General features: G+C 40.8%; 1 protein-coding gene across 4 annotated transcripts in view; it reads left to right on the top strand.

Moving 5' to 3' along the window:
* MAPRE2 (microtubule associated protein RP/EB family member 2) overlaps positions 1-16,397 on the top strand; it is a 98,667-nt gene that overhangs the window by 74,056 nt on the left and 8,214 nt on the right. For all 4 annotated transcript variants that reach the window (XM_056483794.1, XM_056483792.1, XM_056483793.1 and 1 more), the window contains 2 exons: positions 943-1,156; positions 11,984-12,123. In XM_056483794.1, the coding sequence (XP_056339769.1) occupies positions 943-1,156; positions 11,984-12,123 (354 nt within the window). The remainder of the gene's footprint in view (positions 1-942; positions 1,157-11,983; positions 12,124-16,397) is intronic.

The following is a 16,397-nucleotide window of genomic DNA, read 5'->3' as shown; positions in this document are numbered from 1 at the left end:
CAGAAGCATCACAGATTTATAAAGTGCTTTACAGTTGGCTTAACCCTGAAGAAGAAATTAAAATCCTTTTCCAGCTGAAAATTTGTAACATTCAAGAGGCATTAAGGTCCACCTAACTTGGTTGTTTAATCAGCAGCATGAATTAAGCAAAGCAGGGCCCCTCTTCTGCAGTTGTAATTCCTGTCTACCCACAGCATCTGGAAGCCTTGAATACTGTAATACTGGCTGAATACATCTTCTAGAGGTTTCATATCTGTGAAAAATGTCAAAGATATTGATATGAAGACATCCTCATAGCCTTTCCTTTGTTTTACTAGAATTTTATAAGGCATTTAAATCAACTTCTGCATGTCCACAACTATTCTATGTATAGCTATATGTGGAACAGAAAAAAATTACAAGGTTAAAACCTCAGGGTTGGTTCATATGATGACCATGTGCTACCAAAATGTGGGTTGGTTTGAACTTTAGCATGTCTTGGAAAAGCTGCTGGGTTTTGTAGTTCAAACAGTAGGACAGAGAGCAAGAAACATCTATCTGGAGTTTTTGAAGAATAGCTTGTTTCCAGTATGTCACACTGTACCATGTCCATTAAAACCAGAAATCCCTAGCTGGCTGAATATAGTGTTACTCCCAGAACAGTGTCATTCATCATGGGATGTACCCATGGGATGTAAGAGAGTACCTCTGTGGAACAAAAGCTATAAAGGCTTGCATGAACCTATTGTATCACTACTTCAAAGGCTGGGTCTCATTGGGTTTTGTTTTCATTTTTTAAGAGCATTTGAAAATTTACCCTTTCTTTTAGGAACGAAACAATGGCAGGGGTTTATTTGTTGATGCAATTAGTAGATTTTTCTTTTCCAAGTAAGTGTGTATATGTAATTTTTATATGTAAAAACAGCAGTGGTGTAATATTGGATATTAATATCTACCTTTTAGGTAATTCCTGTGGAAAAACTGGTCAAAGGGCGCTTCCAAGACAACTTAGATTTCATCCAATGGTTTAAGAAGTTCTTTGATGCTAACTATGATGGGAAAGAGTATGATCCTGTGGAAGCTCGACAAGGCCAAGATGCTCTTCCTCCACCAGACCCTGGTGAACAGATCTTTAACCTGCCCAAAAAGTCTCACCATGCAAACTCTCCAACTGCAGGTATTTTGCATCTTAAAGAATTCCATTTCTGTCTCTGAAGACAGTTATACACTTTTGTCCACTATACTTAAATACTAGATAAAAATAATTTCCTTGGGTGGTTGTGCTATTCTTTTTACCTCATCATAGGCTTAGCATCTTGAGACAGCAGAAAGTTAACATCTTGTGTGCTCCAGTTTGGCCCAGCCCTATTGAGCATAGGGTCTCCTCCACTGAACCCCCTCCCTGTCAATGACATGGACTCTGATAATGTCTGGTGGTGGAGACAAAGGGTTTTAACCATCCTGTTGCTGATTGTGGTATGTGCAAATGTATTCAAGAACATTAAATGGAATCTGTTCCTCTTTCACACCTCCAACTTTATAGGAAAATGCTTGCTGAGGCTGATATATTTTTTGATTTTTATGGCTAGTAAAATGTTTCCACATCTTAAGGGCTGACCAGAAGAAGAAAAATTAAGTTATTTTTGGTTTTATGTGTGCTTATTGTTTGGGTATGCTATTCCTCCTAACTGAAAAGCATATTGCTTTTCTCTTTGACAAAGATACCTCAGTCTTCTAATTTTTTATATTTTGTGCTTGCATTGGGTTTGGTACAATAGAGGCTTCAGAGGAGATTGGTGCTCAGTTTTGAATTTAAAACCAAAACAGTGTTGATAAGGCATGGATGTTTTAATTATTGCTAATGAGTGCTTACACAGGGTCCAGGCTTTTTCAGTTTCTCACATTGCCTTGCCAACAAGCAGGCTGGGGGTGCCCAAGAAATTTGGAGGAGACACAGCCAGGACACAGCTGACCCCAACAGTCTGAACAGATAATCCATACCACATGGCATTGTGCTTAGCCAGAAAAGCTGGGGGAATAAGGAGAAGGATGGGGAGGGATGTTTAGAGTTACAGCATTTGTCATGCCAAGTCACCATTATGGGTGATGGAGTCTGGCTTTCCTGGAGATGGGTTAATTCTGCCTGCCTATGGAATGTGGTGAATTGTTTACATGGCTTTTGTTTCACCTATGAAACTGTCTTTATCTCAGCCCATGAATTTACTTACTCACTTTTCCCCTTCTGATTTTCTCCCCATCTCACTGCAGGGGACAGTGAGTGATCAGCTATGGGGGCTCAGCTGCCTGCTGGGGTTAAACACAGCAGTGTTTCTGGAACAGTCCAAAGGACTAAACCTTGTCTTTGGTGTTTATGTAATGTGGCTATGACTAGTCACCAAGCAGATGCTGTTTTTGTTAACTGAGAATTAAGAGGAGAGCAGCTAACATTTAAGAAAAAATATAGTCATTAAAAAGTGTTACTGGACATAGGTTTGTGCATATGGAAATACACATGCACACTCACCTAATTCCTTGATTGGTTTGTCCTAGGTTTATGCTAACCCATTCCTCAAATAGGGATTAATATTCAGTTGATTTTAAATCTGTGGGGTGTCCTTTCATGGGCTTGGGTATGCACCAGTACTCACAAAAGCAGGAGCAGGTGTGAAGCATGAAGCACTCTCAGTTTTAGGCTGCCTTGTGCTCTGGAATCCTACGCAGATTTCAGTGTTCTGCTCTGATCACTTCTGACGTCAGTGGGGCATACTTGGCCAGCTGCCTTCAGCTCATTAGTGCTTCCAGGAAATAGGGCACCTAATAGCAGGCCAGTGCTACTCTGGGCTTCTAAAGCTTGTTTACATCTTTATTTTGCACCGTCTTATGCCTCAACTTCTGAATTTCAGGGTCTGGCATGCTCCAATTTCCCATGTGATGTCTTGCTGGAAACAGAAAACCCAAGCGCTTATGTCAAGATTCAGAAATTGGAAAAGACACTTTTATTAAACACAGACTTTACTGTGCTTGTTAATTCTTCTTACAGATGGTCTGTTCTTCCCAAAGTCACAAATATGTCATCCAAATTAGAGCTGTGGAGGTGACAATCCTACAGAAATTGAATAGCTACTGGAACAGAACCAGCCAGCTGATACAGAGGATAATGCAGTAATGCCTTGTTGTGTTGTTGGTTGGTTGAAGAGCATGTCATGTGCCTTCCCAGCCTTTGGGGGAATTGTACAACTGAGACAGTGTAATAAGTCTTGAGAAGATCCTGTAGCTGTGAGAGTTAGCTTTGTTATGGAAAACTTCCTTCATTATTAACTTAAATATTGTCCAGAAGTATAACAGGCAGGACACTAGTTTAATTTCTGAGCTAAAGATGGTGGGGTACAGACATTACATGATGCTGGGTGAAATGAGAGTTCCAGCTTTTCCTGTTGCTTGCATTTCAGAACTAACTCAGGTAGGTGTCAGTCATTCCATGGCTTTACTGAATTCTGGGTGAGGATGTTGTTGTGGCACTGATGTATGGTGCCTTTGTGCCCCATCACAGCACCTGCATGTTGGATGGAATGGGAGCCCTTACTGATGCTCTGGGAGGAGTTCTGTACACATCTGCAAACTTGTGCGTGCCTCTCTGTTGTTTGGGACTAAATTGGGATGATGCAGCAGCAAGTTCTGGGCAGCTGGGAAATTACCATGAAACATGTGGTTCTATACCTCTGTCTTCCACACTTAGCTGGAAGTGAAGGAGTATTCATTACATCTGCTATATGAGCCAAAATATAGAACCCAGGATATAGTTGGCCTTCTGGGCTGCAAGTCACATTGCTGGGTCCTGCTGAGCTTCTCATCAACCAGCACCCCCAAGTCCTTCTCAGGGCTGCTCTCAATCCATCTCCACCCAGCTTGTATTTGGGCTTGGGACTGCCCTGGCCCAGTGCAGGACCTTGCACTTGGCCCTGTTGAACTTCATGAGGTTTGCACACACCAACCTCTCAAACCTGTCCATGTCCCTCTGGATGGCATCCCTTCCCTGCACTGTGCTGGCCACACCACACAGCTTGGTGCCATTATTAATTTGTGTGATTTGCTCTACAATAGCAATACAATTTTGAAGCTGTAATACTACCTAGTCAGTTCTTTAACATAACAAAAGGAAGCAGTTGTTACAAAATATAAAGAACCCAAAAGATCTTTCAGCATAATCTGAAAGCTTTTAAATAACGTGCAGTGGACATACCTAAATGCACACATCTATTGTTTGGTGTCAGGAGCAAGCAGATATATGGGTACTCATTCATATTTGGGGGTTTGGCAGGCTTAAAATATGCCTATTCTAAATTTATTAGATATATGTATTTCTAAAGGAATAATTGACTTTAGCTGCTAACAGTTTCATATGCATTTCAGGTGATTCCTGTTGCGCCATGGAGTAACCCTTCCAGTGCCCTTTGACAGAGTTTTGTGCTTGAGTGATTTAGGAGATGATTGCTGATTATTCATAACTGCTTTATAACACTGTTCTAACAATGCATTTTCAGAGGTAGACTAAGATATATGTCCTTGAGTTAACAAGTGGTCAGATTCATAAAGGCTGCTCTGAAAACTTATCCAGAAAGGTACTGCCATGAATTAAAATTATTTTTGATATCTTAATCCGACTCTAAAGCTTGACATGATGCCTGGTATCAGGTAGCTGCTTCCTGTACCTGTAAATGGATATTAACCAGTATCTCTATAAATGCAGAATGTGATCTTTATTTAATTTGCAAAGTAAACACTTATAAAACAACCCAAAACTCAAGAAATGTAAAAATGCACAGGTTTTTGTGTTAGTTGTGAGCAGGCCAGCAGCCACAGCCCTTCCTGTTCCAAGGTGATCCTGCTGGGGAGTCAGCGCGGGTCACGGATAATGCAGCTCGGAAGTGGAAGCATAACTAGGTCCCCACAACTAATCTGCTGTGCCACCCTCGTGCTGCCTGGTCCCTTCCTTCAGACACAGAGCTGTGCTGAGCTGATGCTGCAGCCGTGGGTGGGTGGCTTGGTCACGGGCCACACTGCTTCTCAAAACAGGAGCAGCAAGGTGCATGCAGCTCCCCAGAGGGGAGATGAGGGTCTTTTCCTCCTTCAAGGAGCAGCACAGACCACTGCTGCAGGCTCTCTGGCAGCAGCACCACAGCTGCTTTTAGATCTAATGCCATCTGCCAGCCCTGAGCCGACTTTCCATCTCCTCCAGCCTCTTCTCTAATGCAGTGGTAAACAGCCTACAGATGTAGAGTCAAAACTGTGGTACAGGATTAAAATATTAGGGCACTGTTGTTTGTGCCAGTTCTAATGCTCCCTGCAGGAAATAGCAGAAAGGGCTTCATCTGCTCAAAATTGGAAATAGTGATCAGGTTGTCAGGATTTTAGCTTAGTGTCTTATGTAAGTATCCCTATATGTCAGAGCAAATCTCCGTGGAGCACTCTCTAGTGTATGGGTGTGGGGTGTCAAAAACACATGGGTGTAAGACAGCTTAATAAAATTAATTATTTACATGTAAGCTGAAAATGTGAGAGGTTCTTACATCTGAAGGCTGTTAGATTTTTTTAGTTTGAAATATTCAGTGAGAGCAGGATGACTAAAGCAGAGCTGGAAAATACTGGAGGATCACATGAGGGCTAAAAATACCCACACTATGACAGGGAAAATAACCAGGGCAGAATGAACTGTTTGTGCATGAATGCATTATATATAATGTGCCATCGAAAAGCCAATTGCACAAGAGAAATACTGATTTTTCTTTAGGGAAATGGTATATCCTGCTGTGACAGATGTGCTGTAAATTAATTTTGAGGGATAAAAATACTCAGTGAGACCAGTCTTTATTTTAGCAGCTAGTGATATGATTAGAACTCCTGGGAGACTAGAAAACCCCTAATGCTTTTTTTTGGCTTTCCACCAAGACTTGCTACCTTTTTCCCCAGTGGCAGGCAGTAGGTGTTGTCAATGGCAATCTCTGCTCACAGTGGTGCAGTGCTCCAGGACACTGTGGCAGAGCTAGAGATGGAAAGTGCTGCAGGGTGACAAACAGAATGTTTTCATCCCTAGTTCATACAAGGCCAAGGAATTGTGCTAACCGAGGGGAACAGCATGTGCAGTGACAGCGCCGGCTGGGAGGTGAAGAGCTCTGCTGTGATACAGGCACAGCTCCCCTGCCAGCAGGAGCAGAATTTAATTTTTAAACCCACTGAGGTCAAGAATTTAGACCAGGAGGCAACATGCTTGCAGTGCAGAAGCCATGGCCTTTTTTCCAGAGATGATTATGTTTGGAAAAGTAATGGTGAAAATGACCATCTTTATTTTCAGTGTACTATGAGTGTGGTTTGAGTGTATTGCACAAATGTTTGCACACCCTTTCATTTTCCAACACACATTTATTTTTCAGATTTTCCTTTTGAGATTGTTTTTTCCTTATAGCTAAGCAGACAGTGAGATTTTAGAAAATGCAGGTTTTTAAGAGCACTTGAAATTCAAAATTGTGTTCTTCTGTTAAGCCGGTGGAATGGTTTCATCCGTTGAAGATAAATGCACACTTAAATATGTTTCTAGAGCAAATAGAGGTTTCAGTTGAAAAAAAGTAGTTATTGATTATTTGAAATAATAAATAAATATTGGTTATTTTCAATCTAGAGTAAAGTCTTCATTTATGATGGGGGAAAGGCTTTGGTTAGTTCCCATCTATCAAATCTTGTATTAAAGACAAACTGAGGCAGTCATGCCATCAGTAAAACTTTTTGATTTGACAAGTGGCCTCCATTGGGCTTTCTTACTTGGACAGCTCTCTTGAAATTGTGAAAGTTTCAAGTACTTGTACACACTTCTGTTTGCCAGCTGTCTGGCAGAGAGGATGAATGCAGAGCTCACCAGGCTGTACTGGACCAGCAGCAATGGAGGTCTGGGGAGCTGAGAGGGCAGAAGGTCCTGCCAGCCAGGAGAAGGTAGCACCACAAAATAACTAGGACAGCAGTACCACAATGTGTTGGGATTTGGAAAGTCAACTCAGATTTTGTCTGAGCTCACTTAATTCCCATTAAGTGTCATTTGTCATTGCTTACTTCATTAAGTGTCCCTAAATTGAGCATTTTCTTGTGCCCTGGTGTAGCTACAATAATAAGAGTGAGTGAATATTAATTAATCTACTGTTCTTCCTCTCTTGGTTTAAGTGGGTGGAGAGTTTTGCTTTAGCTTGTGAAGAAATTATTGTGGCCTCTTGTAGGGTTTGGTTTTTCTCCTGTGGCATGAGTCAGGAATATTCATTTTACGAAATCCTCTAATTTGACTAAAATAGACTGTGAGTGATTCCCAAATTCCACTGAAGCAGTGGTTGTGTGGGCTCAGCCAAGTCTTGTGTTTGCCCAGGGCTTCCAGTGCTCTCCACACTCTCCTCATGCACGTCCACACTGTATTCATGCACGTGTTTTCATGAAATTTTGCATAAATATTTAACAGCATACTAATTACTCATATAGCTTCAAGGAAGATTCCTCTCTAAATGTTAAGTAGGTCTCTTGTCTACAAGACTGTGCCTGTGATGTAAAGAGAACTGGAATTTGCAGCCTAGCTTTTTTGTACCCAAATCTACACAGTACTAACATCCACTGTTTTATGTTGCAGAAATTTGCATCTGTTTATAGAACTTAGGTATTTAGCAAAAAGAACAGGGAAGCTGAAACTGCATGAAATATATTTAATTATGGTGGACTGACTAGTAATTGTTTCTGGAGTACCACAGATAGAAACCTCTAATGCATCTCAAAGTTGGCTCCTCTTAATTCAGTACAAGAACAGAATAATTTATCCTTCAATTGTGAATTTACTTTTCTCATCTCAGCTAGTGTTGTGTGGGCAGGTACAAAAAGTTATCCAGGTGCTAACAGAAACAGCTGCAGTACTGTTTACAAAAAAAAAAATTGTAATTGGAACCCTGCATTGACCTAAAATCAGAGCATGCTGTCAGAAGTTCTCACAGAACAGTGGAGGTGGGAAGACACCTCTGAGATCATCCAGTCAAGCTGCTCTGCTGAAAGCAAGGTCACCTTGAGCTGGCTGTCCAGGACCATACCCAGTCACATTCTGAGTATCTCTGAGGCTGGAAATTCCTCAAACTCTCTGGACAGTTTGTATTTGATAACCCTCAGTGTGAAGAAGTTTTTTCTTATGTTTAAATGGAATTTCTTGTGTTTCATTTTGTGCCCATTGTCTCCCATTCTTTGGGGACCACTGAAAGGAGCCTGTTTCCTGCCTTCTTTGCACCTTCTCTTGAGGTGTAGGTAAGATCCCCTCTGAAGCCTCTCTTCTCCAGGCTGAACAGACATTGCTTTCTGATGAGGCTTGGATGTGAGGTGCTCCATTCCCTTAGTCTTTGTGGCCCTTTGTTGGACTCTCTCCAGCTCATCCATGTCTGTCCCATCCTGGGGAGCCCTGAACTGAACCAGGCATTCCTCATGTGCCTCACTGGAGAGGGAGAATCACCTCCCTTAGCCTGCTGAGGATGCTGTTCCCAGTGCAGCCCAGAGGCTGCTGCCCTTCCTTGCTGGGAGAGTGCTTTGGTGGCTCATGCTCATCTCAGTGTCCACCAGGACCCCCAAATCCTTTTCTGCCACAGTGCTTTCCAGTCTTTTGGCTGCCAGCATGTTTTGGGGCATGGGGATGCTCCTTTCTAGGGGAGGGCCCTGCATTTCCTTTTGAACATCAGCAGTAAGCTTGAAGAGGAATTAATAATGGCAAACAGTTATGTTGCTGATTACAATGCAATTCTCTCACTGATCAGGGAAAAGAAATGACTATTGGATACTTTTTGCATAAAACACCTGTATAAAATTTTGTACTTTCTCAGAATGTGTAAATGGGTTGTTTATAAACATTTTCATGGAAGATGTGATGTTGGAAAGAATTTAAACTGCTTGGATTATGTAATCCCTCTGAGCAGTGCATTAGGAGTTATTCCATGACTGCACTAATTGACTACAAAACCATTGCTCAACACCAAGTCATTAAGTCTATCAAGATCTTTTGTCTCTGTTTAGATATCTGGCTGTTTCAAGTACTTTGCATTACTCTACCAACCAGCATCCTTTAATTATTTTATGAAATTAGGCTTTTGCTAGAATGGAAGCTTATATCTGAGCTGATTATAAAACTGATCCCTTAGAATAAATGTGCAGTAAAGCTTTTTTTTCTTGTTCTCCAGGAAATTTTAAATTAGAAATCCCTAAGCATTCTCTGCTGCAATTAAGTTCTGTCCAGCTGCTGCTGCTACTCCTAGTAACTAGATAGCTATTTTTTTATCTCTGAAATTGGAATAGATTGGTCATTTAAAAGCTGATTCTGAGCGGTGGAGCAAAAGTTGATTTCTTTTGATTAGTCTGGATTTTATAAAGCTTAGTGGCACTTTGCTGTAGAAATTCAAAAGGCTTTGTTGTATTCAAAGGAGGGCAGAATACAATGCCATATATCAGTGCTGCAGGCACTGGGGATGAGGCTTGCTCAGCACGCTCTGGGAGGGCACCTCAGCTGCAAATTAGAGAGAATACCTGGGGATTAAATGCTTGTGCCTGCTCTTTCCTTAGCTGTCTCAGTGCCAGCTTTAAAGCATTTACTTTTCAGTTGATACCCTGAACCTGCATCTTGTAGTTGTAGAATACAATAAGAAGTAAATGTTGATGCTTTGGTCATTATATAACTTGAGACCCAGCTAGAATGCCAGAGCCAAAGTGATTTTATTTCATGTGTGTGTTCTTATTGCATATTTTGACACTAGTTTACTTTTGTTTATCTGCTAATCCAAATGAAAATTATTTTCCTGGTTTTGAGAACATTTTAGCATTCTTGCTCTAAAGCAGCTGATTTTTAGTTAGTCAAAATATGGGTTGAACCTAGGAAGCATTGAAGGCAGAATGCTAAAGTTTAGGCAATTTCATAAAGAAAAATAGCAGCAAAAGATCTTGGCATTTTTAATGTTTTTCAACTTTGGTGATCTAAGTATGATGTGAAAAAAATGTTCATTTCAGACATATACACAGCACTGAATTTTCCCACCTTTGGCAAGCCTGTGTGCTGTATCCAAAACCTTCTGGAGAAGAGTTTGTGTGTGCAATAGATGTGGAAGTTATTGGAGTCACCAGTTTCTAAAAGAAACAAAACCAAAACAAAAAATGCTAAACTAAAATTTTTAAAAACCACAAAAACTCCCACCGGTATGCTTTTCCCCCCTTATCTGTCTTACATTAAAGAGCATAGAAAAGGAGGATGGCTATCTTGCACGGAAATGTTTACACATGCTAACTGAATTATCAAGTTGTTTGTTTGTGTTCTGTTGGCTTTAGATGACCCATTTAATGCAGTTATTCATAGGGCTGGGAGGGGATGCTTGCTACAGAGAGAGGCCTGTGACTAAATCAGGAAAGCTTAAGCTTGATTAAATAACCCATTGCTGTTCTCCTTTCCCATCACCTTCCAGCTCCTCCAGTGAGCCACTGTCACAGCTCTAGGTCAGTGAGACTCCGTGAGATCCATGGTCTGGACATATGGACAGCCCCTCAGGCTGTCTCTTCCTCTCCTCGCCCCCTTGCAGTTTCTTCCTAGTAATGGCTTTATTTAATACATTGGTTTTACAAAGAATTGCTTTATTAAAGCGTTGTCTGACACTGGGGATACGTTGTGGGAAGGACAACTTAGAACAATTTGTGGTGTGCCATAAATCAAATAGGAGCAGCTGGTGAGGTGTGGGTAGAAGGTGGCTGCTGAGAAATCCCTGTGGAGGTGGTGAACAGCAAGCTTAGAGCTCAGCTGGGAGCTGGGTGCCTGCTGGGTTAGGGCTGTCTCCTGTGGAGCTCAGGCTTCAGGGCTGGCAGCATTTGGTGCTGGAGGATGGCATGGAGCCTATCAGCACGTTTGGACAACAGTGTTCTGCTCTTTGTAGGAAACAGTGGTGAACATGGGTGCAGCTGAGCAGGACCTCTGATTCACATGCCTGCTTTAATAAATCAAGTCAAATAGGCCAGAGAGAGGCTGGGTTTCTGTTTTGTCTTCTTAACCAAACCAGTTTCTGTATCAGATATCTGTCCAGTGCATCTCAAATGTGCTCCTTGTTGGAGGGAATAAGGAAAAGGCTGAGTTGGAGTCCAGTGCTTGTAGGAGCTGGGCAGGGGGAGAGCTGTGAGGCAGGCTGAGTGACTGTACCAAACAGCCAGCATCAAGAGATGGAAGATGGAGAGGCAAAGCAAGGCATGGGGAGTGGCTGGGACGTTCCCTTGAAGGCACTGCAAACCCTTTCATACAACTGTTGATCTAGTTGGGTGTTTATGTGCCAAATAATTGTGGAAAAAGAGGATCTGTACACACTCATTACTTGCCATTTTTGCTGGTGAAGACGTTGCTCTCCATGTCCTGGCAGATTTGCAGTGCAAGTAATTAAAAATTTCCTATTTAGGAAAGCACAAGGAGATCAAAACACATCTTCTGGTCACTGTGGCCAACTGGGGAATCACCAAGGGTTTAATTCTGCTCTCTCTGAGTTTCAATACCCAGGTGGTTTACATTTGAAAATGAAAAAAGCACAGAGGCAGTTCAGCTGAGTTTATTTCAGCTCTGTCTTTCTCCAGGGAAATTAAGGATAGCTATATATGTTAAGTAATGGGCTGGGGGAACTCTCTGAATGGCATATTTTTTTTAAGCTGAAAGTTGCTTAGATCTAAGGGAACTTTTTATTTCGGTTTGATGTTGTTTATTTTGGTTTTAGAGTTACCTCACTCTCAGCAGCAAACTCAGGTTGGTAGGAAATGTGGTTTTTCCTTTCCCAAAGCATAACAGCAGTGGAATTTCCTCTACTGTCACCTTGAAGTAAGAGAGAGGATGATGGCTGTAAAATCAATACTTGTGTTTCAGTACCAGATTAATAGGAATGCATTTATTACAGAGATCAATCTTGTTTATTGTTTTCTTATTTATTGTGTTTTTCAGGTGCTGCTAAATCCAGTCCAGCTTCTAAACCAGGATCAACACCTTCTCGCCCATCTTCAGCAAAAAAAGCTGCACCAAGCAGCTCAGCATCCAAATCAGATAAAGATTTGGAAACCCAAGTCATACAGCTCAGTGAACAGGTAAATTTGCTTTAGGCACAAAAGTAGGTGCATTCGTTGTCACAGGCAGGCATGAAATCTAATACTGCTTTTCTGATGAATGATGCTTTCCAGAATTATGAAGGGACAAAAGTGGAAATAGTTCAGCTGGAAAGAAAAAAAAAAAGAGGTTTATTGTAAAAAATAATGTCTGGCAGAGATGATTGATTTTTGCCAGTATTTTTAAATTATGATCTTAGGAGTGACAGGTAAGCTTTGCAGCATCTAATTTTATTAGATGTTGAAATATATCTTTTGTTTCACCTGGATAGAAAAAGTCAAAATAGTGTCTTTGCTCTTGTTTATTACTAATTTGAAATAAATCATTTAATGTGCTGCTGTGGAGAAAGTAAGCCAGTTTGTCATACCAAGGTGTTAAGGGATTTGTAGTTAAAGTGAGACTAGAGCATTGTGCTCTGCTTCCTGGAAGGAAGGTGTTAAAGAAGCTAACACACCATTTTCATTTAAAAATGTGATCTACCTTGCTGAGAATACTTAGTTATATTATAAATAATGTTCTGTGATATAATTAAAAAGATTCAGAATTTCTGCAATGTTATGAATGTAAAAGGTTCATTTATGTTTATGCTCTGGAGCTTTACACCATTCTCTCATTTTTGAACTGCAAGAGTGTCTGCACTGGACAAGAATAAATACCTGCATCTGGTTTAAGACTGTGCTGTCAGAATGGTGCCACTACTGTATATGAGGCCTGATCCCTGTGTTTGTCCTTGGTGAGGGAAAATGGAAAGGAAAAACCTCATATTTTAGAGTTCCTGGCAGCACCATTTAGGAAGCAGTCGTTTTTCTGGATCAAGTATAATTTTCCACAGTTAAGGGCATTTCAATTGCAGATTTTCATTGGCCTGAACAGCAAAGATTTCAGTTTGCAGGGGCACTGTTTGCAAGTTTTTGATGAGTTACACTCTGAAAGGTGGTGGATGGATAGCCACATCCCAGACATGACATTCTGCAGATTCAGGGCATCATTCTGAGCAGCAGAGAGCACAGCAGGGTCCACCAGCTTTCCAAATGGGCTCTAGAGTGTTGCTGTAACAAAAAAGTTTTTAAATGTTGCACAAGGAATGGATGTATATATTTTTCATGGAATCTTTTTTTTTTTAATCAATGTCGAGCAGAGTTCAAACGTCAGGTTAATGCAACTGAAACCATGACATTTGTACTCAGAAGTCAGAATGTGTTTACTTCAGGAGGAAGAGTTGGTTAGCATCTGAGTAACATTAAAATATTTGATCTTTACTGAAACAGACAGTCACTATCACATCCATTGCTAACATATTCCTAGCACGTTCCATGTGTGAAAACCTTAAGTTTTATATACAAATAACCCTGAAGGAAAATGGATGATTTCCCCCATCACCAAAGAGGAGAAGAAGAAATTTGGAGGATTTGAAAAATTGATTCTTTAATAGCTAGTTTTCAAGAGACATCATCTAGCTAGAATGGTCTGGAAGGCTTTTTTTCTTAATGCTGACAGCATTTGGTGTCTCATTTCCCACTAATAGATACTTGTAAACCATGGCCATATTACACGAGCCAAAAAAGCTATGCTGCAAGCAGCTCTGAGCCAGGTTTTCCTGACCCCCAGTGTGAACATGCTGCAAGAGCCAAATTGCCTGGCTTTTGCTACTCTGCAGCAGTTGTGGAGATGAGGGCAGCAGCCACTGTTACTGTGTTACTGTGTCGATTATAAGTCAGAAATGCTGAATTGTGTTGTGGATGTCAGGGTCCTATGTTGCTGTAATAGTTTTTTCATCCCTTTCATGGATAGCAGCCGGGGGAGATGGAAACATCTGAATCTCCATGCAATTTGTAGCAGAGAAGTTTAATTACTGGGGATGTCTGTACACTATGTTTTTCCATAGTGTAGCTTAATGAGCTGTTTGCAATAATTGTAAGTTGTCTCTAATATTTGCCAGTTAATGGCTCCCTACAATCTTAAAAGTTTCTCTTAAAATCATCTTTGAACTGTGCCAGTAAATTAAACTCCAAAATTAAATTCCAAGGAGTGTCTCTCTGCACTGGAACTTGATTACCCATGGCATTAAAATAACAAAGTGGTCCCTGTTGTGTCTTTGGTCTGTGCCAACTCTCTCCCCAAGAGTGTCTGAGTGCAGCTGAGGTGACAACACAAACCAGGGGCTATTGCATGCAGAGAAGGGACTTTTACATATGGAGAATGTGAAAGGAGCTATTAGCTGTGTGCTGATATACACGTGGTTTCTGAAAACAGCATCATTGTGGCTTTTTGCCTGCAGTTTGCCTTGCAGCCTGGCTCTGCAGCACTGAGTGCCATCAGAGAAAAGACCAGTCAGTAAGAACTGCTGCCTTTGCACCCATTTACTGGGTTGCAGAGGGGTACTTTTGGTCCAGAAGCAGAGCACTGGGAGTTGAGTTGTTCCTTTTGGCATGCTCATGGAAGGAAGAACTAGGATGCAGATGTGCAAAGTATCTGAAGAAATATGGATTCACATGGCACAGATAGGTAGCTGGAACTGAAGGAAAGCATATCTGGTTTGGTTATAACAATGTTTACTCTATACAGTAGTTAATTAACTATGTGCATATGCACATAGTTTAATGATTTTGTTTCTTTAAACAGTGTGAATGTGAGAGAATGAAAACAGGAGAATGTCTTCATAGTAAATAGGTCAGAAGGGAAGATAGTCTCAGCTATTAGCTGCCAGTTTTTCATCTGAAGTTCATTGTTTTCCCAAGCTCTAGCAAGCACAGAGCAAGAGATCTGGAAGCAGTTACATTCATATTCTGGCTGCATTCAGGCATTGCTCTCAAACAATATACTGTGGCAGTTACTAAGTATGAGATCTTCATCTATAGACCAGAATATTGTAAACTCTTGTTTCATTTTGCTATTCCTACTTTTGTAAAAAAATAGTTAATTTTAAGGTGACTGGTCATTATATCCATAATGGATTCAAACTGTCAAGAGAACACTTGAGTGTCACACTCAGGCTCAGAAATTAATTAGTGCATAAATGAGATGCCCTGAGATGCTGCTCTGGTAACAGGTCAGTTCTGGTGCTTGACACCTTTGAAACTGCAATCAAAGGTCAGGAAAAGGCATCCCTAGATCAGCAGTCATGAAAAAACAAACAGAAAGGATTTAGTAGGCTATCAAAGCATTGTTTGAACTCTGCTGCTGTTTTTACTAGTGAAGGAAATAAATTAACTTGCAGTAGAACTGGCAGCACAGAAGTTTCTATTAAATCATATCAGTTCACTGAAATGTAGTCTGATACGATTTAATTTATTTAGCATGTTTTATTTAGAAAATCATTTGTATAATTGCAGGCTTTAAAATGTGAATGCTAATTTGGCTGTAATTGGATATGATTTGGGTCAGTGTGTTTACTGTAGACTGCTTTTTCTGTGATTATTTCTGTTGGTTTGTACACTGCTGTCCTCCAAATTTCTGAGCCACTTAGATGTTATCCTGATTGTGTATACCCCATTAGACAGAAGTTTATATGTTATGCTCCCACAAAACTGTTTTAAAAAAATATATATGTATAAAAATATATAAATCATCTGTCATGATTTATACAAAGCCTAATCATTAACAGCCACATTGCCCATGAATTATTTGCAGCAGTCCTAGTGGTGAAAGTGAGGCTGACAGCATAGCTTGAAGACTCTTGTGAACAAGGTTGCAAGGAGAAAGGTACTTGGCATTTGAGAGAATCTGTTAGAAGCAGCACATCAGTCAGAGCAGGTAGCCCATGGTGCACCAGTCATGCAGCAGAGTGCTGAAACACAGGTTTGTAAAATGTGGTAAGTGAGGAGGCAGAACAGGAGAGGTGGAAAACCAGCACAGCAATACCACATTTGTAACTAGAGGACCTTTTAATTTCCTAAGCAGACTATTTCCCTCCTCTGCTAATCAGTGTAGTTTAGGCAAGGAGATATTGTAGGTTTCCCAACAACTACACATTTATCTGGGCAAAATAATGCAAGTACTGAGCTGAAAGTTTTATTAGTTACCACTACATGACATTTCTGGCAGCCCTGTTAGGAGACATGGCTTAGGTAGCCCTGATTTCTGAACTGCTGCTTTGAGCCTCAGTATAAAAGAGTGCTGAGAAAATTGACCTTTAAGGATCAAGGTTAGGATGTATCCAGGGGGAGTAGTGGGGAAGCCTGATTTACTGTTCTCTGTGGTGCAAGTTTCAATTTAGCACTGCAGAAAAAAAACTGGGCTTCATTTTAGGCGATAA

This window comes from Oenanthe melanoleuca, chromosome 2, assembly GCF_029582105.1.
Source record: "Oenanthe melanoleuca isolate GR-GAL-2019-014 chromosome 2, OMel1.0, whole genome shotgun sequence".
In the NCBI taxonomy this organism is placed as follows: domain Eukaryota; kingdom Metazoa; phylum Chordata; class Aves; order Passeriformes; family Muscicapidae; genus Oenanthe; species Oenanthe melanoleuca.
Note: the sequence above shows the minus strand (reverse complement) of the source record. Positions and strands in the feature narration are given on the sequence as shown.